This window comes from Oryctolagus cuniculus, chromosome 4, assembly GCF_964237555.1.
Source record: "Oryctolagus cuniculus chromosome 4, mOryCun1.1, whole genome shotgun sequence".
NCBI lineage: Eukaryota > Metazoa > Chordata > Mammalia > Lagomorpha > Leporidae > Oryctolagus > Oryctolagus cuniculus.
Window position 1 is genome coordinate 140,150,020 of NC_091435.1, and position 20,538 is coordinate 140,170,557.

Genomic DNA, 20,538 nt, shown 5'->3' on the forward strand with positions numbered 1-20,538 from the left:
AACATCTCTTCCTTTCATACTCCAGGGGAAGACTCTGCTGGCACACTGAGTGGGAGAGAGGCTGCCTGTCTCTTGCAAAGTAGGAGGAGGATGGGTGTGATCAAGGACTTTAAGTCTCAGGCACATATTCCCTGGGGAAGCTGTGAATCTAGACCTCTGTTTAAAAGCATCCACACCCTGCCCAGCACATTCCATGGAAAGTTTTCATGTACCCCGGTTCCAAGGCCAGGGTTATTAAAGGACAGGAGCCATGACAGCTCCCAGGTCTGGCTGGAAGAGGCAAAGGACACTGCTCGAGGCACATTTTTAGGGTGGCAAAGTCCAGTTGGCAGAACGTAGGTCCTGTATGTGGGTCCTGGCCAGGAGAGGGCAGATGCCTTAACTGACCCCTTCACTAGGCTGCAGCCGGCAGGGAAAGGGTAGTTCCTTCAAAGCAAAATCGGGGTGCTAGTTAGTAAGGGAAGTTGGGGTGAATGTGAGACCCTAAACACCACTAGGTGGTTGGAGAAGATCAGTATGATTGCTTTCCCTTAGCCAACACCTGGATGCTTGGAGAGGTCTAAGTAATACAGAAAATTAGGATTTGTTACTCAGGCAATTGGTACAAAGTATCTTGTGGTTAAAAAGGAGAAAGAGAGGGCAGGTATTTGGCCAAGAGGTTAAGATGCCTGTGTTTCATATCCAAGTACCCAGATTTTTATACCCGGCTCCAGCTTCCATTCCAGCTTCCTGCTAATGCAGACCCTGGGAGGCAGTGGTGATGGCTCGAGCACTTGAGTCTGAGACTCAGATTGAATTCCAAGCTTTTGACATCAGGCTGGCATATCACTGCCTATTGCAGATATTTGGGACGCGAACCATCAAACAGACACCCTCTGTCTCTGCTTTTCAAATAAAAAAACTAAAAAGGAGGGGCTGGCACTGTGGCATTGCGGATTATTGCTCCTTACAATGTTGGCATCCCGTATAGGCACCAGTTTGAGATCTGGCTGCTCCACTTCCCATCCAGCTCCCTGCTAATGTGCCTGGGAAAGCAGTAGAGGATGGCCCAAGTGCTTGAGCCCCTGTAGCCACATGGGAGACCCAGAAGAAGCACCTGGCTTCAGCCTGGCCCAGTGCTAGCTGTTGTGGCCATTTGGGGAGTGAACCAGCAGATGGAAGATCTCTCTCCCTCTCATTCTCCCTCTTTATAACTCTGTCTTTCAAATAAAGTAAATAAATCCTGAACTTAAAATGGAAACAGAGGAGGCGTTAGTAGTGTAACATAATTCCATTTTCTTGCCTTGCATGGCTCTTTTCTTCCAGTTATCATTGAAGGCTAACTGTGATGGCAAAAAGAAGTTTAAATCAAGGTGTGAAAACTAGTGTGCTGGAGCAGAGTCTATCGGTCCGACTGAAGGCGAAGGTGTTTTCAGTCTGCGCTGGTGAGCACATTACAGCTATGGACTGAAGTTTGTGTCCCCTCTGCCTTCATACGTTCAAGCCCTAACCCCCAGTGTAGCTCACTAAGGAAATAGTTACGTGGGGTCACAAAGGTGGGGCCCAATCTGATAGGAGCGGTGTCTTTCTGAGAAGAGGTAGCAGTGGCTATAGACTGCCTGTCTCTCCGTGCCTTTGTGTGCTCAGGGCAGGCTACAGTGAGAAGGTGGCTGTTTGCAAACCAGGAAGAGAGCCCGAACCGGCCACAGAACTGATTTGAGACCCTGAGCCTCCAGAACCGTGAGAAAATACACTTCTGTTGTTCAAGCCTCCCCGGCTGTGGCATTCGGGGGTGGCTGGGAGTTACTAATAGTTATCCAAAAGAACGCAGAGTGACTCAGATGTGCTAGTTGAGCTGGATAAGCACCAAGTTTCCAGTGAATGTGGACCTCAGAGACTGTCAGCTGCACGAGAAGAAGCTAGACATGCACTTGAACTTGTTGTGGTTTTGTTGTTTTGCTGAGATCCTAACTGATGGGAGGAACTTTAAAGAGGTCCTGCCTGTTGACCGCTGATGTCAGGGCTTGGCCCAGTCGGACCAGTTCCCACCCAGTGAAGGGACGGCACTCCCTGTAGGCAGCTCCAGCCCTGCCTCTTTGGCTTTCTGGGAAAACAAATCCTGAACACACTCTCTCAATCTCTATTTTTAAGATTAATTTATGTGCTTGAAAGTCAGGAGAGGCAGAGAGAGAGAGCTTTCATCTGTGGTTCACTCCCCAGATGGCAGCAACAGCTGGGACTGGGCCAAGCCTAAGCCAGGAGCCAGAAGCTTCATCTGGGTCTCCCACATGGATGGCAGGGGCCCAAGCACTTGGGCCATCTTCTACTTTACCAAGGCTTCCTTTTAGCAGGGAACTGGATTGGAACTGGAGCAACCAAGACCTGAACCTGCACCCATGTGGGATGCTGGCATCACAGGTGGTGGCTTTACCTGCCACGCCACAACGCCGGTCCCAAATCCTGAACTCTTAAGGTTGAAGGCTCCTTTCTGCAGAAACACTTAGGATAACTGCACTGGGGGATCTCCAAGTTTCTTCCTGTCATCTTTGTCACTTCTGTCACCTTTCCAGTTCCACCCCTCAGACCTGACCCTGCCTGGCACACATCAATCGCTTGAGGTGGTGCATTCACATTTCCAGTTCTTAAAAAAAAATCACAGGCCCACTGATTATTTAGATCCCAAAGCTTCAGTATAGGATTTCATAAATAGTACCACAGCTTTTAAAAATTTCTATTTAGTTAGCTATTTGGGATTGGGAGGGGAGAGAAAGAGAAAAAGCAAAAGCTCCCAAATGCTTTTCTCTCCCCAAATGTCTGCAACAGCCAGGACTAGGCTGCACCAAAGCCAGGAGCTGGGAACCCAATCTAGGTCTCCTGCGTGGGTGTCAGAGACCCAGCTACTTGAACCATCACCACTGCCTTCCAGGGTCTGCATTAGCAGGAAGCTGGAATTGGGAGCGAAGCTGGGTATTGAACCCAGGTACTCTGATAGGGGACACAGGTGTCTTCATTGCTAGATTAAATGGTCACCCTAGGACCATCACTATTTATAGGAATGTTGGTAAGAATGGCACAGGGAAAGTATATTTGATAGAAAACATTGATTTTTAGCTTTCTTTTGTATACTTATTGGGTTGACTGAATTGTCAAATTCAAGAAATGACCTACACAAATCTCCCTCAATAAGTGATAACCATTGCACATACAAATCTCTGCTAGACACATGTTCTTTGCATTTATTTCTACAAAGTAGGTTTTATTTCAGCCCTTTCTCTTCACTTTTTCCGGCAAGTGGAGTGATGGTTTACCAGTGTGCTTCAGGATTCTACTCTCTAGGGAAGGGGTGTTGCTTCTATGATGATAATGATGGGGTTCTGGTAATTAATATCCCTCAAGTCCTTACCCTGTGCGAGGTGCCATAGTAAGTACTTCACTTCCTGTCTTCATTAAATGCTAAGGGGTATTTTTATTCTGTTGAGTTTGCAGTGGATGCTGAGGTTAGATTTATTTCATAATTTGCCCAAAGTCATGCACAGCTGGAATAGGATTTGGGGTCCATCTCTAAGTCTGTACTATTCACTCCTTACAATTAGTAATTATTAAACATATCAGCTTTAAAAAGTGTTGTGAATATGCATACTTGGAATCTATGAAAACAAGTGAATTATGGGAAAGTAAGCACCATCGTTTTCATCTGTCTTGTGTCTGTCCTGACTGGCCTGTTCTCTGGGGGACTGCCACACCCCCACTGTGAATTGGCAATGCTGGTAGAGCTGCCTGTCACAGTGCTCCATTGTGTGTGACAATCCCGGCCAATCATGGCTCACCATGATCTGGGCCCTAGACACTGGTCCAGGAGCTAAGAATGTGCTCCAAAGAGGGCCAGTTAGATAGAACCTTCCTATGGGATTTGACACAGTATTTAGAAGAAAGAGGCTCACAGGTCATAATACAGTCCTGAGACTTCTGGCAGACCCATCAGCTGCCTTTGCTTGCTCCTTGGAAAAACCTTGGCTGTACTCAGAAAAGTCACCCCTTGGAATGGAAAGAGTCAAGGGCAGCAAACTCAGAGGCTGTTTGACACAGCGGGGGCCCTGACTCCAGCCAGCCATCTCTGGAGACAGTTGTACTCATGGAGGTCTTAGGTGCTAGTCCATCCATGTTCTCTAACCCTGCTAGGGTTGCCTTCACTGTTACGCAGACTGATTAACGTGCTGCACTGGCTGCCTGGGTGATAACTGGCCACACGCTGAGTTGCTTAGAGCAATCCGAGGTTGTCATTCTTACAGTTAAGGAAATCGGTCTGAAATGGGTCTCACAGGCAGAAGTCAAGGAGTCTGCAGAGCTGCCTGCCTTTGGCGGCACCAGGGAAATTCGTTCCTCGCCTTGGCCGGCTTCTGGAGGCCCCTTCCTGACATCGTTCCCACCTCTGCTCGCCTGGTCTCCTCTCTGACCGTTCTGCCTCCCTCTGAGATGATGCTGGACCACTTGCATAGTCCAGGATAACTTCCCTGACTCAAGATCCTTAACCCAATCCCCTCGGTCAAGTCCCTTTTGCCACTTGAGATCACATTCACAGGCTCTGAGGATTAGGACAAAGATATCGCTGGGGCTCTTACTCTGTCTCCCACGCGTACTCGGGAAGAAGAATCTCCATGCACCGAGAGGGCCCCTCCCGGCAGAGCTTCCCCATCAGGAAGTTAGTGCCTAGAGCCCTGGCACTGACCTTGGAGCAGCTGAGGGGGGCCTCTGGTGTCGGGTGAGCCTGGGGCTGGCTGGTCTGTCCCCTGCATCTCTGCAAAATCTGCCAGGGGTCTGAGGAGAGCCAGGGCTCCGGAACACTGCAAATGATTTCCATCAAGGTACAACTCTCTGCGGGAAGGGAGAAAGGTTCATTTGATGTTGGTTCTACTTCCTGAAATCTAGATTTGAATTCTTCAGCTGATGAAATAATATATCTAGCCATAAAGTAATGAACCAGCAAACAATCATAATGATACCTTATGTCAGAAAATTTGACTTACTGATCAAGTCAGCTGACCAAACACCTCATTCAAGTATGCTGCCCTTGATTCTATAAGAATCTTTCTCCTACAGCAACAAAAATAACTAGAGGGGAGAGAAAGAGGACTCAAATCATAGTGGAGGGGCGGGTGTCTGGCAGAGCGGCTTGGCAGCCTTGGTTTGAGGCACTCTGCTATGGGCGAGTTCAGGCTCTGCTTCCGTTTCCAGCTTCCTGCTAAGGCACACGCTGGGAGGCAGCAGTTGATGGCCCAAGGAATTGAGTTCTGCTGCTCACATGGGAGGCCTGGGTTAAGTTGCTGGCTCCTGGTATCAATCTGGCCCAGCCCTAACTGTTCCAGGCATTTGGGGAATGAACCAGCAGATGGGAGTTATCTGTTTCTCTCACTACCACCCCCTGCCATGTGTGTGTCTCAAATAAAATAAATAATTTAACTGAGGACAGTGCCAAGCTGAGCTGGGGAGCAGGGTGGGGGGCAGGGCACGCACCTGATGGCACTTCGGCTGACCACAGAGCCCAGCCTCTGTCCGCTCTCTGGCCCCAGACCACAGTATCGCAGACTGAGCCCTTTTAGGCTTTGGTGGTTCTCCAGGCCTGAGAAAACACTCTCCATTTCTTCCTTTCCGAACCTAAGAAATGACAGGAACACATCAGTGACTTTCAAAACCTGTGCCACTCGCCGAGTGGCTCATTTTAAAGCCCTCACCAGGGTGATTGGAGGCAACCCTGCTGATCCCCCATTTGGATTTCCAGGGCCTGGGTGGGCTCAGGGAGCCATGGTAGGCAAGGTGGGGTGCAGAGGGAAGGGGACCCAAAGACCGCCTCCTGGGTGGAGGGAGCAGAGGGCGTTTTGAAGCACCCGTTCAAGGGAGCAGGTGGAGGCAGACAGCTGCTGCAGAGACGGGCTGGGGGGCCCAGCTTGCAGGGCCAGTAGCACTCTGGGAGGATGCCAGAGGCACCAGCTCTGACAAGGAGGGGCCTGTTGGAAGCAGAGCAGGTTCAGGAAAGTTCAAGCTCTCCTGGCCCCTTCGTGGCCCCGTGCCACTCCCTTGCCCTGTGTCACACAGTCTTTAGTTTGCAAAGTGAGTCGCAGGCTGCCTTGGGTGGTATAACCTCCTGGGTCAGGAAACTCGGGTTCCATGAGTGAAACCAACATCTTCAAGGAATTTGGATTGTCAAGGCTTGAGCTTGAAGATGAGCTGGGTAGCATCAGCAGAAATACCTTGTAAAATTTAGCTCATTAACAAAGAACTATTGAGGGCCTACTACGTGCCAGTTATGTACGTGGGCATACTGCCTCCCAGATTAGTAGGGAAGGCAGCAGGGAGAGAATGCAGTATGCAGATGCTGCCGCCTACCCCCATACTGGCATTGAGGGCTCTGGTGGGGTTCCCAGCTACCAGCCTGACAACCTTGTCAGAGATGCAACTGATGTTACAGCAGCCTCCTTCCCGAGGATGGGAATCCTCCCTTTGTCTCTTCCCACCAGGCAGGTCTCTAGGTGTCCCTCCCAGGAACTGGGCTATGGAGGGGGCTCGGCAGCAGGGATGCTTCTTCCCAGTACACGCAGGTAGCTGGCGGCTCCAAGCAGCTCTTGTAGTCACTGCTTGGTGTTCTGAGGACTCTGGCCTTCTGTGAGGACACGCTGCCTAACGCTCCCCTTCGGCAGCACTTCAGAAACCTGGAGCACCTCCACAGAGAGCCCCCTCCCCATTTGGGGTGGGCGTTTGGCCCAGTAGCTAAAATGTTGCTTGGGAGGTCTGCATTCCATATCGGAGCGCCTGAGTTCAGGTCCTAGCCCTGATCCCTATTCTAGTTTCCTGTTGATGCTTGCTCTGGGAGGGAGGTGGTAGATTATGGCTTCAGTAGTTGGATCCCTGCCACCCACTTGGGGGGCCTGGATTGAGTTCTTGGCTCTTGGTTTCGGTCTGACCCAACCCTGTCTGTTGCAGGCATTTGGAGAGTGAACCAGTGATGGGGATTGCTCTGTGTCTGTCTCCCCCTCTCTCTTTCAAATTTTTTTAAAAGAGTGAGCCCCCCCCCCCCCACCGCTTTGCTGATGGACTCCCTGCTGTTACTGGCAGGACCCTGAGGAGCCTGGTTCTTCAGGGGCCTCTGTGGCTCGGAGTCACAGCTTCTCAGGCGGGAATCATTTCTCTCGCCTCTCAGCCCGTTGGCCTTTTGTGTATCAGTGCCCATGTGACTGCACAGGAAGTCACGGATCACAACTTCTGAAGCGGAGGAGATCTCAGTATAGATCCGAAGTTTCCACTTCTCATACAAGCAGTTGGAATAACTTGTAGATGGCCAATTTAGACCCCATGCAATCTAATGTCGTGGGTAAGATTTAAGCTCTGATTCAGACAATCTGGACTCTGTGAATAAGAGCCAAGTGACCTTGAATGACTTGATCTCTAAGATTTATTTATGTATTTAAAGGTCAGAGTTAGAAAGGGAGAGGTGGAGAGAGATTTTCCATCCTCTGGTTTACTCCCCAGATGGCCACAATGGCCAGGGCTTACTGGGCCAGGCAGGAGCCAGGAGCTGCATCTGGGCCTCCCACATGGGTAGCAGGGGCCCAAATTCTTGGGACTCTTGCATTGTTTTTCCCAGGTCATTAGCAGAGAGCTGGATCGAAGTACAGCAGCCAGAACATGAACCGATGCCCATATGGGAAGCAGGTGTCAGGTGGCAGCTTTACCTGCTGCACCACTATGGTGGCCTTGACAAGTTGATAACTCATCTACAGTCTAGGAATAGAAATGTATACATCTCCTAGAGGGTTGGGAAGGCAAACGAGATAGCCCAGGCAGCAAGCTCGGCGTACAGTGAGCACTTGTTAACTGTTAGCTGGTATCCATGATGATAACGCTTACCCACTGACCTTCTCCTGATACTCGGGGCACCCCAAGCCCTCTAAAGGACCTGCCTTGCTCCTCCCAAGTACCCCATCTGCCTCCCCAGCTCCCTTCCTGGTGAGCACTGACCCATCACCCAGGGAAGGGCGGTTTCCCTTATCCAAACCATCACAGATGTGTGGACCTCTGTGATATTCAGACCCTCTCCCTTGCGCTTTGCAGCATGGCTCCGTATATCTTTGCATCTTCCTTAGCAATGAGCATAGGCATGCACATGGCATCCTGCATGAACTGGCCTGTAGCAAGGGTTTGTTGAATGGACAAATGGAGAAAGCTCTGCCGACCTACCATTTGCTTAGGAACATGAACTCTAAGGAGGGGTTAGAGGTTCGTCTGTTAGCCAGGCCTTGACATGAGGCACACAGGGCTCCCCCTGGCTCTGGCCTGCCTCAGCCCAGCAGCAGCAGAGCCCCAGGGGACTCTGTTCCAGCCTTACTTGCAGTAATCGAGGACGAGAGAACGCAAGCTGCAGAGCTGCAGAGCCTTCCCCAGCCGCCTGAGGGACCAGGGGTCCATCTTGCAATCGATGATCTTCAAGGCAGTAAAAGGGCAGATGGCGTGGCCCTTCAATTCCAGAAGCAAAGCCTGAGGACGGAGGGTTAAAAAAATGCTTACAGAATGGTGACAAGCACACTAATATGTGGCTTACAAGTCAACCGCTAACCAACGTTTTGTCCTCCAAGATGTCTTCCTAATCACTCCAGGAAAAGGCAGCATGACAATAATTTCCATCTAAAAGAGGCATTGAAGAATTATGTGGGAAACACCAGGCTTTTGGATGAGATCAATTATATGACAGTATTATTTTGGATGATATTATGGATTGAATTGTGCCTACCCCTCAAAGATAATTTTTTTTTTTTTTTTTTTTGACAGGCAGAGTGGACAGTGAGAGAGAGAGACAGAGAGAAAGGTCTTCCTTTTGCCGTTGGTTCACCCTCCAATGGCCACCGCGGCCGGCGCGCTGCGGCCGGCGCACCGCACCGATCCGATGGCAGGAGCCAGGAGCCAGGTGCTTTTCCTGGTCTCCCATAGGGTGCAGGGCCCAAGCACCTGGGCCATCCTCCACTGCACTCCCGGGCCACAGCAGAGGGCTGGCCTGGAAGAGGGGCAACCGGGACAGAATCCGGCGCCCCGACCGGGACTAGAACCCGGTGTGCCGGCGCCGCTAGGCGGAGGATTAGCCTAGTGAGCCGCGGCGCCGGCCTAAAGATAATTTTTTTTTAAAAAAGATTATCTGAGTGGCGGAGTTAGAGGAAGAGGCAGAGAGAGGCCCTCCACCTGCTGGTTCATTCCCCAGATGGCCACAACGGCCGGAGCTGGGCTGGTCTGCTTTCCCAGGCCATTAGCAGAGAGCTGGATCAGAAGTGGAGCAGCTGGGATGTGAGCTGGTGCCCATAGGGGATGCTGGCACCATAGGCAGAAGCCTAACCTACTAAACCACTGCATCGGCCCTGAAGATAATTAGTTATGTTGAAGTTCTAACACCTAGTACCTCAGAATGTGACTGTATTTGGAGACAGAATATTTAGCGATAATTAAATTAAAATGAAGTCACTGGGTAAACCCTAACCCAGCATGACTGATATCTGGATACAGATGCACAGAATGAAGACCACGTACAGACACAGGGGAGGGTGGCCATCCACAGATCAAGGAGAGAGGCCAGAAAAAACCAGCTCTGCTGGAACCTTGATCCTGGACTTCCAGCCCCTAGAATTAAGAGAAATTTCTGGAAGCCAGCAGCATTGTGGCACAGCAGGTTGAGCCATCATTTGCAATGCTGGCATCCCATATCAGAGTGGTATGGTCCTGGCTACTCTGCTTCTGATCCAGTTCCCTGCTAATGCACCTGAGAAGGCAGTGCAGAATGGACTAAGTGCTTGGGCCCCTGCACCCACATGAGAGACTGGAATGGAGCTCCTGGCTCCCAGCTTCAGCCTGGCCCAGACCTAGATATTGGGGCCCTTTGGAGGAGTGAACCAGTAGATGAAAGATCTCTCTCCCTCTGTCTATGCCACTCTGCTTTTCAAATGTATAAATAAGTAACTATTGTTTTAAAGGAATTTCAGTCCTCCATGGTGGGATTTTGTGTTGGCAGTCCAAGCAGATGAGACAGACGTTGATGTTCGAATAATCAAATAATCAAAGTAAGCCTCTGTGCTTAGGTTCTGCTCAGTAGAGTGGTGTAGCTGTGCGTGTCTTGTAATTAAACTTAGAATAAACTGTCTGGTTGTGCATAGTTACAAATGTTAGGATTCAGAGGTCTGCTTAGAAGTGGGCGATGTTGGGGCTGGCGCCGTGGCTCACTTGGTTAATCTTCCGCCTGCGGCGCTGGCATCCCATATGGGCACCGGTTCTAGTCCCGGCTGCTCCTCTTCCAGTCCAACTCTCTGCTGTGGCCTGGGAGGGCAGTGGAGGATGGCCCAGGTGCTTGGACCCTGTACTCTCTTGGAAGACCAGGAGGAGGCTCCTGGCTCCTGGCTTTGGATCGGCGCAGCTCCGGCCGTAGTGGTCATTTGGGGGGTGAATCGACAGGAGGAAGACCTTTCTAGACCTTTCTCTCTGTAACTCTGTCAAATAAAAAAAGTGGGCGATGCTGATACAGCAGCTAGGAACCTCTCCTGTTGAAGGGACTGGGCTGAGGGCGACACGTGAGTGTGTGGAGCCCCCACGTTCCCGCAGGCTCCCGAGTGGAGGGGTTAATGGCCAGGTCATGTCCTGTGTAATGGATGATACCCACGGCACTGCAGGAGAAGGTATTGAAGACGGCGTATCGCCAGGTCACGGAGACCCCCTCCTAGCGACAGAACAGCCACAAGCGGAGGATTCCCTGCTTCCGATTTGAAGCTAGAGAGAGGCTTTGTGGGGTTTGAAGGACTTGGGGTTTTTTAAGGCAAGGACATGTGGGTCAGACACAGAACTGCGCGTTACTCCCAGCTGGGGCGGAGAGGCGCTAGCAACCTAAGCACAGTGCCGGGGCTGCGGCCTCTAATGAGACGCCTGTCTGAGCGTGGGTGAGTTGCTCCAGCTGCCCTGACGGGGTGGTGGGGGGATGGCATGTCGGTGCCTCTGGCAGTACTGGTCTGTGCTAGGCAGGCTCCTTGCCAGAGGGGTGTGGGGTCACTGCCCGCGTGCCAGCACTGCTGTGGGCAAGGAGCACAGGCACCCTGATAGAAATCCCCAGTAGCCTGAAGACTTGCAGGCAGGTGGTGCGGAAGGAAGCATTAAGGTCCACTTTTTAATTTTTTTTAAGATTTATTTATTTGAAAGAGAGTGAGCTCGTCCTTCTGCTGGTTCACTCCCCAAATGGCTGCAACAGCAGAGCTGGGCCAGGCCAAAGCCAGGAGCCAGGAGCTTCATCCAGGTCTCCCATGTTGGTGCAGGGGCCCAAGGACTTGGGCCATCTTCCACTGCTTTCCCAGGCGCATTAGGGAGCTGGATGGGGAGTGGAGTAGCCAGGACATGAACCTGCACCAATATGGGATGCCGGTGTTGCAGGTGATAGCTTAACCTGCTATGCCACAGCACCGGCCCCTAAGCCCCACTGTAAACAGGCATGGACAGCATTCTCTGGCTTCCATGGACTGGGGACCCTGACTGACCTTTTGAATAAAGGCAACTAAAAATGCTGGTTACATAATTAAAATAACTTTTAAAAATTCATTTGCCAACAATGGTACCAGTTAAATGCACACAAATAACATTTACTATGGGGACATTTTTCAGTGTACGGTTCAGGGGCATTAAGCACATTCATATTGTTCAGCCAATGTCATCCTCCATCTCCAGAACCTCGTCCTGCAGAATAGAAGCTCTGCACCCACCAAACAATGACTCCCCATCCATCTATGCCCCCTCCAAGCCCCACACTCACCCTCTAGTCTGTCTGTGTATCACTACTCCAGGACTATCATGTGAGTCATAGGGTTATTTGTCGTTTACGTGACTGGTTTCTTTCACTTAGCATAATGTTCTTAAGGCTCATTCCATGCTGAGGCACATGTTGGAATTTCCTTTTTAAGACTGCAATACGGCCAGCGCTGTGGCTCAGTAGGCTAATTCTCCGCCTTGCGGCGCCGGCACACCGGGTTCTAGTCCCGGTTGGGGCGCCGGATTCTGTCCCGGTTGCCCCTCTTCCAGGCCAGCTCTCTGCTGTGGCCCGGGAGTACAGTGGAGGATGGCCCAAGTACTTGGGCCCTGCACCCGCATGGGAGACCAGGAAAAGCACCTGGCTCCTGGCTTTGGATCAGCGCAATGCGCCAGCCACGGCGGCCATTGGAGGGTGAACCAACAGCAAAAAGGAAGACCTTTCTCTCTCTCTCTCTCTCTCACTGTCCACTCTGCCTGTAAAAAAAAAAAAAAAAAAGACTGCAATACTCCACTGCATATGTGTACACCTTGTTTTGTTTGTGCATCGTTTGTCAGTGGGCACTTGGGTTCCTTCCACCCTTGGCTGCTGGGAGTGAATCGTGCTGCTCTGAACGTGGGTGTACACCTGTCTCCTCCAGGCTGACCCTGCTCTCGGTTCTTTCGGTTACATACCCACAAGTGGAATTGCTAGATCATGTGGTTATTTTTGATAGAGGAACCACCATACTGTTTTCCATAGAGACTACATTATTTTACATTCCCACCAACAATGCACAAGGCTTCCAACTTTTCCTCTCCAACACTTGTTATTTTCCTCTTTTTATCATGTATTTTTTAAAGGTTTGTTTATTATTTTATTTGAGAGATAGTTACTGGCGGAGGGAGGGAGGGAGGGAGATAGAGGGGGAGAGAGAGAGAGAGGTCTTCCATCTGCTGGTTCACTCCCCAAATGGCCACAGCGGCTGGAGCTGCACTGCTTTGAAGCCAGGAGCTTCCTCCAGGTCTCCTGTGTGGGTACAAGGGCCCAAGGGCTTAGGCCATCTTCTACTGCTTTCCCAGGCCATAGCAGAGAGATAGATTGGAAGTGGAGCAGCCGAGACTCGAACCGACACCAACATGGGATGTTGGCACCAAAGGCGGAGGACTAACCTACTGCACCACAGTGCCGGCCCCCTGTTATTTTCTGTTTTCCTTGATCCTAGCTCTCTTAGTCGGGATGAGGGAGTATGTCATTGTGGTTTTGATTTGCATTCCATAGGGATTAGTGCTGTTGAACATCTTTTCGTGTGCTCCTTGGCCATTTGTGTGTCTTCTTTGAAGAATGTTCAAGTCCTCTGCCCATTTTAAATCAGATGACTTGGTCGATGTTGAGTTGTAGGATTTCTTAAGGATTCTGGATTGTTGGGTTGTATGATTTATTTTTTTAATATTTATTTTTATTTGAAAGGCAGAGTTAACAGAGAGGCAGAGGGAGAGAGAGGAAGGGAGGGAGAGAGGTCTTCCATTCACTGGTTCATTCCCCAGATGGCCACAATGGCCAGAACTGGGCTGATTCAAAGTCAGGAGTCTGGAGCTTCTTCCGGGTCTCCCATATGGGTTCAGGGACCCAAGGACTTGGGCCATCTTCTACTGCTTTCCCAGATCATAGCAGAGAGCTGGTTCAAAAGTGGAGCAGTCAGGACTTGAATCAGCACCCATTTGGGATGCTGGCACAGCAGACAGTAGCTTTATCCACTATGCCATAGCACTGGCCCCTCTATGATTTCTTTATGTATTCTGGATACTAACCCATTATCAGTTATTGTCTCCCATTCTATGGGCTACTGTTCACTCTATTGGCTTTGTCCTTTGAGGTGAGGCATGACAATTTTACACTTTGATGTGGTCCAATTGATCTTGTTCTTTCTGCCCTAGCTTCTAGTGTCATAGCCAAGAAATCATTACCAAATGCAATGTCATAAAGCATGTCCTCTATGTTTTCTTCTATGAATTAAAAAAATAGCTTCCTAAAATGTGTTGATTGGCTGACAGGTTAGTGCAGAATACCCCAAGGCCAGTAAATAAGAGAAATCAGGAAGCCAGGGGAGAACACAGCTCTCCCCATGAGGACGTCACTGAAGCCGTGTTGTTCATGGCTGATGGAGTCCAGGGAATAGGAGCTAAAGCCCATGAGCACCAAAGATGAAGAATCAGCAGAAAATACTGCACAATGGTATGGCCCCAAACACAAAGTGGGCTGGGGCCAGCACTGTGGTGTAGCGGATAAAGCCATTGCCTGCAGTGTCGTCATCCCGTATGGGTGCCAGTTCGAGTCCTGACTGCTCCACTTCTGATCCAGCTCTCTGCTATGGCCTGGGAAAGCAGTAGAAGATGGCCCAAGTCCTTGTGACCCTATACCAACACGGGAGACCTGGAAGAAGCTCCTGGCTTCGGATTGGCCCGGCTCTGGCCATTGCAGCCAACTGGGGGAGTGAACCAGTGGATGGAAGACCTCTCTCTCTCTCTCTCTGTCTCTGCCTCTCTATTAACTTTGTCTTTCAAATAAATAAATAAATAAATCTTTAAAAAAAATGAAGTGGGCCATGGCATGATGCCTGTAGAGTAAGGATGAACTAGAAATAAACTTAACTCTTCTAGGACAAACTGCTTATCCTCAACTGATAAATACGCGGGAAAAACAAGTCCTCTGAGAACTCAGACTGCCCCTAACATGGCTTTGCACCCTGAATTTATACTTCCTGGATGCTTGAAAGAAACGTTTGGTGTTGCTACCCAGCACCCTGAGTCATGACAGAAGCAAATGCAGAAATCTTCTCCACAGGAAGCTGTCTTCAAACCAGAGCTCAAAGAAGTGCTACGACCGTTTCTTCCAGGAAATATTGGCTTATAGTAAAAAAGAAATCAGAAAACAAAGAAACATCACCATAAGAGTCAGCAGAAGCAAGAGCCAGAAATACTGGATTCTGAAATAATCCATGTCAGTGTAGCAATGAGATACAGAACAGAAAATCAAGGGGCCACCTCCTGCAGTGCTGGCATCCTGTATTGGCACCTGTTCGAGTCCTGGCTGCTCCTCTTCCAATCCAGCTCTCTGCTATGGCCTGGGAAAGCAGCAGAAGATGGCCCAAGTCCTTGGGCCCCTGCACTCTCGTGGGAGACCTAGAAGTTCCTGGCTCCTGGCTTTGATCAGTGCAGCTGTGGCCATTTGGGGAGTGAACCATGTGATGGATGACTTCTCTGTCTCTGCCTCTGCCTCTCTGTAACTGTTTTTCAATTAAATAATAAATGTTAAAAAAAAGAATAGAAAATCATGTAAACACATTCAGAGAAATAAAAGGTCTTCATTTAAAAAGCAAGAGAGGGGCTGGCGCTGTGGCATAGGGGGCTAAGCCTCCACCTGCAGTGCTGGTATCCCAAATAGGGCATCAGTTCTAGTCCTGCTGCTCCTCTTCTGATCCTGCTCTCTGCTTTGGCCTGGAAAAGCAGTGGAAGATGGCCCAAGTGATTGGGCCCCTGCACCTGTGTGAGAGACATGGCTTAAGCTCCTGGCTTTGGATCAGCCCAGCTTTGGCCGTTGTGGCCATGTGGGGAGTGAACCAGTGTATGGAAGGTCTTTCTCTTTCTCTCTCCCTCTTTGTAGCTCTGCCTCTCAAGTAAAAAAATAAAATCTTAAAAAAAGCAAGAGCTAGAAAAATGACTGCTAGTGCCCTTTCTCGGTCTTGTCTCTCCTCTCTTCCCTAAAAGTAACTTTTTGTTGACAGGCAGAGGGGACAGTGAAAGAGTGAGACAGAGAGAAAGGTCTTCCTTTGCCATTGGTTCACCCTCCAATGGCCGCCGCAGCTGGCACACTGTGGCCAGCGCACCGTGCTGATCCAAAGGCAGGAGCCAGGTGCTTCTCCTGGTCTCCCATGGGGTGCAGGGCCCAAGCACTTGGGCCATCCTCCACTGCACTCCTTGGCCACAGCAGAGAGCTGGCCTGGAAGAGGAGCAACCAGGACAGAATCCGGCTCCCCGACCGGGACTAGAACCTGGTGTGCTGGCGCCGCAAGGCGGAGGATTAACCTATTGAGCCGCCGCGCTGGCTCCCTAAAAGTAATTTTATGACAATCAAACATCATGGTTTTTCCTGTTTTATTTTATATAAATGTAAGCATAGAAAATACATTGTTTGTGTCTCTTTTCATTTGTACAACATATTTGTGAGTCATATTTTAACATAGTTCCTTTGTTATATAGTGAATGTTCTTTATAAATATGAAGTTACATCAAAAAGTTCATAAAAATGGAATTATAACAAGTTAATTTTAGCGGAAAAAGTTGGAAATGCAATTAGTTTTTAAAAATAGTATTTAAGCTATTTATGTATTTATTTGAAAAGCAGAGAGAGCTTCCATCTACTGGTTCACTCTCCAAATACCTACAACAGCTGGAACTCGGTCTGGGTCTCCCACATGGTGGCAGGGACCCAGGTACTTGAGCCAGAATCTGCGCATCACCAGGAAGCTGGACTGGAAACTGAGTCAGCACTCAAACCCATGCACTGTGATATAATGCTGGCATCCCCGTAGCATCTTAACTGCCCACCAAATGCCCGCCCTGAGTATTTTCATAATTGGCATTTTCCATGAACTTTTCAAAGACCCTTCCTATGCCATAATTTATTTTCCCATTCTCCTGTTGATGGAAATTTGGGCTGTTCCCAGTTCTTGGTTTCCATGAGTAATTTTGTATATGTCTTCTGGTACAAGTATGCATAGATTTTGGAATCAATAGTATTTCAATAAGATTTCCCAAAGTGATTATACCAATTTACAGTCCCACCCTGGTGTATGGAAATTTAATAGCTCTCAACTGTCACTAAGAACATGTCACCCATTGGCCAGGGAGAGGCGTCTCATGAGACACTGCACTGCTGGCACTTCGGTTAAGGCTTCCCAGCCTCCAGATGGGGAGAGAGAAGTTTGGTTGTAAACTACCAAGTTTATGCTATTTTGTTATAACAGCTCAAACACACTAAAATGAAGAATTGTTTGGAAATATCTAAAGTGTATAAAAAATTTGGAAACAGTGTTATACAATATGTAAAAATCCAATGTGTAAGTCTGATTTTTAAAATAAAGTCTGTCATAGCCTTTTTTTTTTTTTTTTTTTTTTTTTTTTTTTTTTTTTTGGACAGGGAGAGTTAGAGACAGAAAGGTCTTCCTTCCATTGGTTCACCCCCCAAATGGCCGCTACTGCCGGCGTACTGTGCCGATCTGAAGCCAGGAGCCAGGTGCTTCTTCCTGGTCTCCCATGCAGGTACAGGGGCCCAAGCACTTGGGCCATCCTCCACTGCCTTCCTGGGCCACAGCAGAGAGCTGGACTGGAAGAGGCGCAACCAGGACAGAACCCACTTGTCATAGCCTATTAACAAATCCTCACATTCATTAACTGAGTTTTTTTAATATTTAATTTATTTATTGGAAAGACAGAGGTTAGTGAGAGAGGGACGGAGAGAGAGAGAAAGATCTTCCATCTGCTGGTTTACCTCCCCAAATGGCTGCAATGGCCAGAGCTGAGCCAATCCGAAGCCAAGCGCCAGGAGCTTCTTCTGGGTCTTTCACATGGGCAGCAGGGACCCAAGGACCTGGACCATCTTCCTCTGCTTTCCTAGGTGCATTAGCAGGGAGCTAGCAAGCAAGATTGGAAGTGGAGAAGCTGGGACTTGAACTGGTGCCCATGTGGGATGCCAGAGTTGCAGGCAGCGGCTTACCCCTCTTCACCACAAGGCCGGCCCCCATTAACTGACTTCACGATTTTTCTCTTTCATCTTTAGTAGTTTCCTATAATGATCCTAGTTTTTCCTTGTATTGACAGTGTGGGATTAACAGTTCTAATTGAATCTGTGGTTTATGTCTTTTCAAGTACTGAGACTCCAATTATAAGTACACTGATTATCTCACCTACTATGTGTCTTACCTTCTCTTTGACTTTCTTTCATTATTTCATGCTCCATTCTGCATATTTTCTGCTGACCTTGTCATTTTACTAATTCTGTCTAAAATACTGTTAAATCCATCTACTGAGATTTTAATTTCAAAGTTTTACAAAAAGTACAAAAAATGTACTATGAAGACAACTATACATGAGTTTCAAAATTTTTTTTCACCAAATAAACATTTAAATTCCATTTCTATGAACATTTTGAAGTACTTCATACTGAATTTTTCAGTTCTAGAATGTATATTTAGGGTTTTTTTGGCCACAAATGTTGATTTTTGACATTTCCTTAAACATTTTAAGCATATATTAAAAAAAAAAAAAGATTTATTTATCTATTTGAAAGACAGAGGCAGAGAGAGAGAGGTCTTCCACCCACTGGTTCACTCCCCAAATGGCCGCAACAGCCAGAGCTGGGCCGATCCGAAGCCAGGAGCCAGGAGCCTCTTCTGGGTCTCCCATATGGGTGCAGCGGCCCAAGGACTTGGACCACTTTCTGCTGCTTTCCCAGGCCATAACAGAGAGCTGGATTGGAAGTAGAGCAGCTGGGACTCAAACTGGCACCCATGTGGGATGCTGGCACTGCAGGTGGTGGCTTTACCCACTACACCACAGCACTTGCCCAAGCATAGATCTTTAAAAGTATATTTCTGTCAATTCATGTATCTTAGTCCTCATTGGGCTGTTTACACCATCTTTTTCTATAATCTGTATAGATTTATTCATATTGTATTGCTTCTTCACATAGCTATTTTTTGGTGTGGGTTTATTGAACTTTATAAAATCATGTATAGGCATAATTTGAGGCCTAAGGTATTGTCATTGTCTCCAAAGGACTATTTTGCTTCTAGACACCTGGGTACCTCAGCAATCTAGGGTCCTTCAATCCAGTTTCAGACTTGAGATGATCAGAAACCAATCTATAGTCTTTTGAGGTGCTGTTTGCTTGCAAGTGGTGTATTTTTTTAAGATTTATTTATTTTACTTGAAAGGCAGAATTAGAGAGACAGACAGAGACTGAGCGATCTTCCATTCACTGGTTCACTCCCCAAATAGCTCCAACGGCTGGAGCTGAGCTGATCTGAAACTAGAAACCAGGATCTTCTGGGTCTCCCACATGGGTGCAGGGACCCAAGCACTCGGGCCATCTCTGCTGCTCTCCCAGGTTATAAACAGGGAGCTGGATTAGAAATAGAGCAGCCAGGACTCGAACCGGTGTCCGAATGGGATATCGGCACCACAGGTGGAGCCTTAGCCTACTACACCACAGTGCCAGCCCCTGCAATTTAGTTTTGTTCCTAGGCCATGACTTTTCATGGTCTCAACCCCAAACAAAGGGGGTGATAGGTTCCTTAGGCATCACCAAGAATGCCAGTATCTCCTAGCAATGGCAAGATTGCCTAAAGCAGGGTGGTGGTGTGGTTCAGCCAGTTGAGCTGCTGCTTGGGATACCTATATCATATTGGAGTGCTAGTTCTTCCTGCTGATGCTTCCTGGGAGGCAGTGGATGGGAGCTCAAGTGCTTGGGTCCCTGCTACCCATGCAGGAGACCCAGATGGAGCTCCTGGTTTCTGGCTTCAGCCTGGCCCAACCCTGGCTGATGCTGGTATTTGAGAAGTGAACTAGTAGGTGAGGATATTCGTATTCCCTCCCTCCCTCCCTCCCTCTCCCCACCCCCTTCCTCCGCATCATCCTTGTCTCTCTCTCTCTGTCATTCTGCCTTTCATGTAGATTAAAATAAGTATTTTTAAAAAATGATTGTCAAAAGTACTACTTAGCTCTTCAGCCTCTCAACTGCTTTCTTTGACTCACTTGCCCCTGCAGCATGCTCCTCCCTGGATCTCCAGCCTTCCTTGCATGATTGGCCTGAATTATCTGACATTTCTAGAAGTAAGGTCCTTTATAGGACTTATTTTTTTAAAAAAAAGATTTATTTATTTACTTATTTGAAAAGCAGAGTTAAAGAGAGGGAAGGGGAGAAATCTTCCATCCTCTGATTTACTCCCCAAGTGACTGCCGCAGTCGGGGCTAGGCCAGGTCTCCCACATGGGTGCCAGGGACCTGAACACTTGGTGCTGCCTTCCCAGGTGTATTAGCAGGGTGCTGGATCCGAAGTGCAGCACTGGCACTCTGATAGGATATGCTGGCTTTGCAGGTAGCAGTTTAACCTGATGCACCACAATGCTGGCCCCCAGTATATGACTTCTTTTTAAAAATTTTTATTAAGTTCACATGTTTCATGTATTTCATATATACAGATTTAGGAACATAGTGCTACTTCCTACCCTACCTTACCCCCCCCCTCTACCCATACTTCAACCCTTCTTCCTCCTCCCTCTCCTATTTCCACTCTTAATTTTTACAAAGATCTATTTTCAGTTTACTTAACACTTAGAAGGTTAACCATGCACTAAGTAAAGAGTTCAACAAATAGTATGAAGAAAACACTGTTCCTCAACAGAAGAGACAAGGGCTGTAAAGAATCATTGAATCTCAGCATGTTCATTTCACTCCAATACATTATATTTTGAGTACCCTAGTAGTTGCCCTGGATCAGGGAAAACATGATATCTGTCATTTTGGGATTGGCTTATTTCTCTAAGTATAATAGGTTTCCAGTTGCATCCATTTTGTTGAAAAACACAGGATTTCATTTTTTATAGCTGAGTAATATGCCATTTTACACACACACACACACACACACACAGAGCATAATTTCTATATCTAGTCATCAGTTGATGGACATTTGGGTTGATTCTTAGCTAT

General features: G+C 48.3%; 1 protein-coding gene across 2 annotated transcripts in view; it reads right to left on the bottom strand.

The window, feature by feature from the left end:
- LOC100358019 (uncharacterized) overlaps positions 1–20,538 on the bottom strand; it is a 72,183-nt gene that overhangs the window by 40,632 nt on the left and 11,013 nt on the right. For both annotated transcript variants that reach the window (XM_017346669.3, XM_070072735.1), the window contains exons 4-6: positions 8,357–8,505; positions 5,491–5,631; positions 4,706–4,851 (exon numbers count right to left, since the gene is read on the bottom strand). In XM_017346669.3, the coding sequence (XP_017202158.3) occupies positions 4,706–4,851; positions 5,491–5,631; positions 8,357–8,505 (436 nt within the window). The remainder of the gene's footprint in view (positions 1–4,705; positions 4,852–5,490; positions 5,632–8,356; positions 8,506–20,538) is intronic.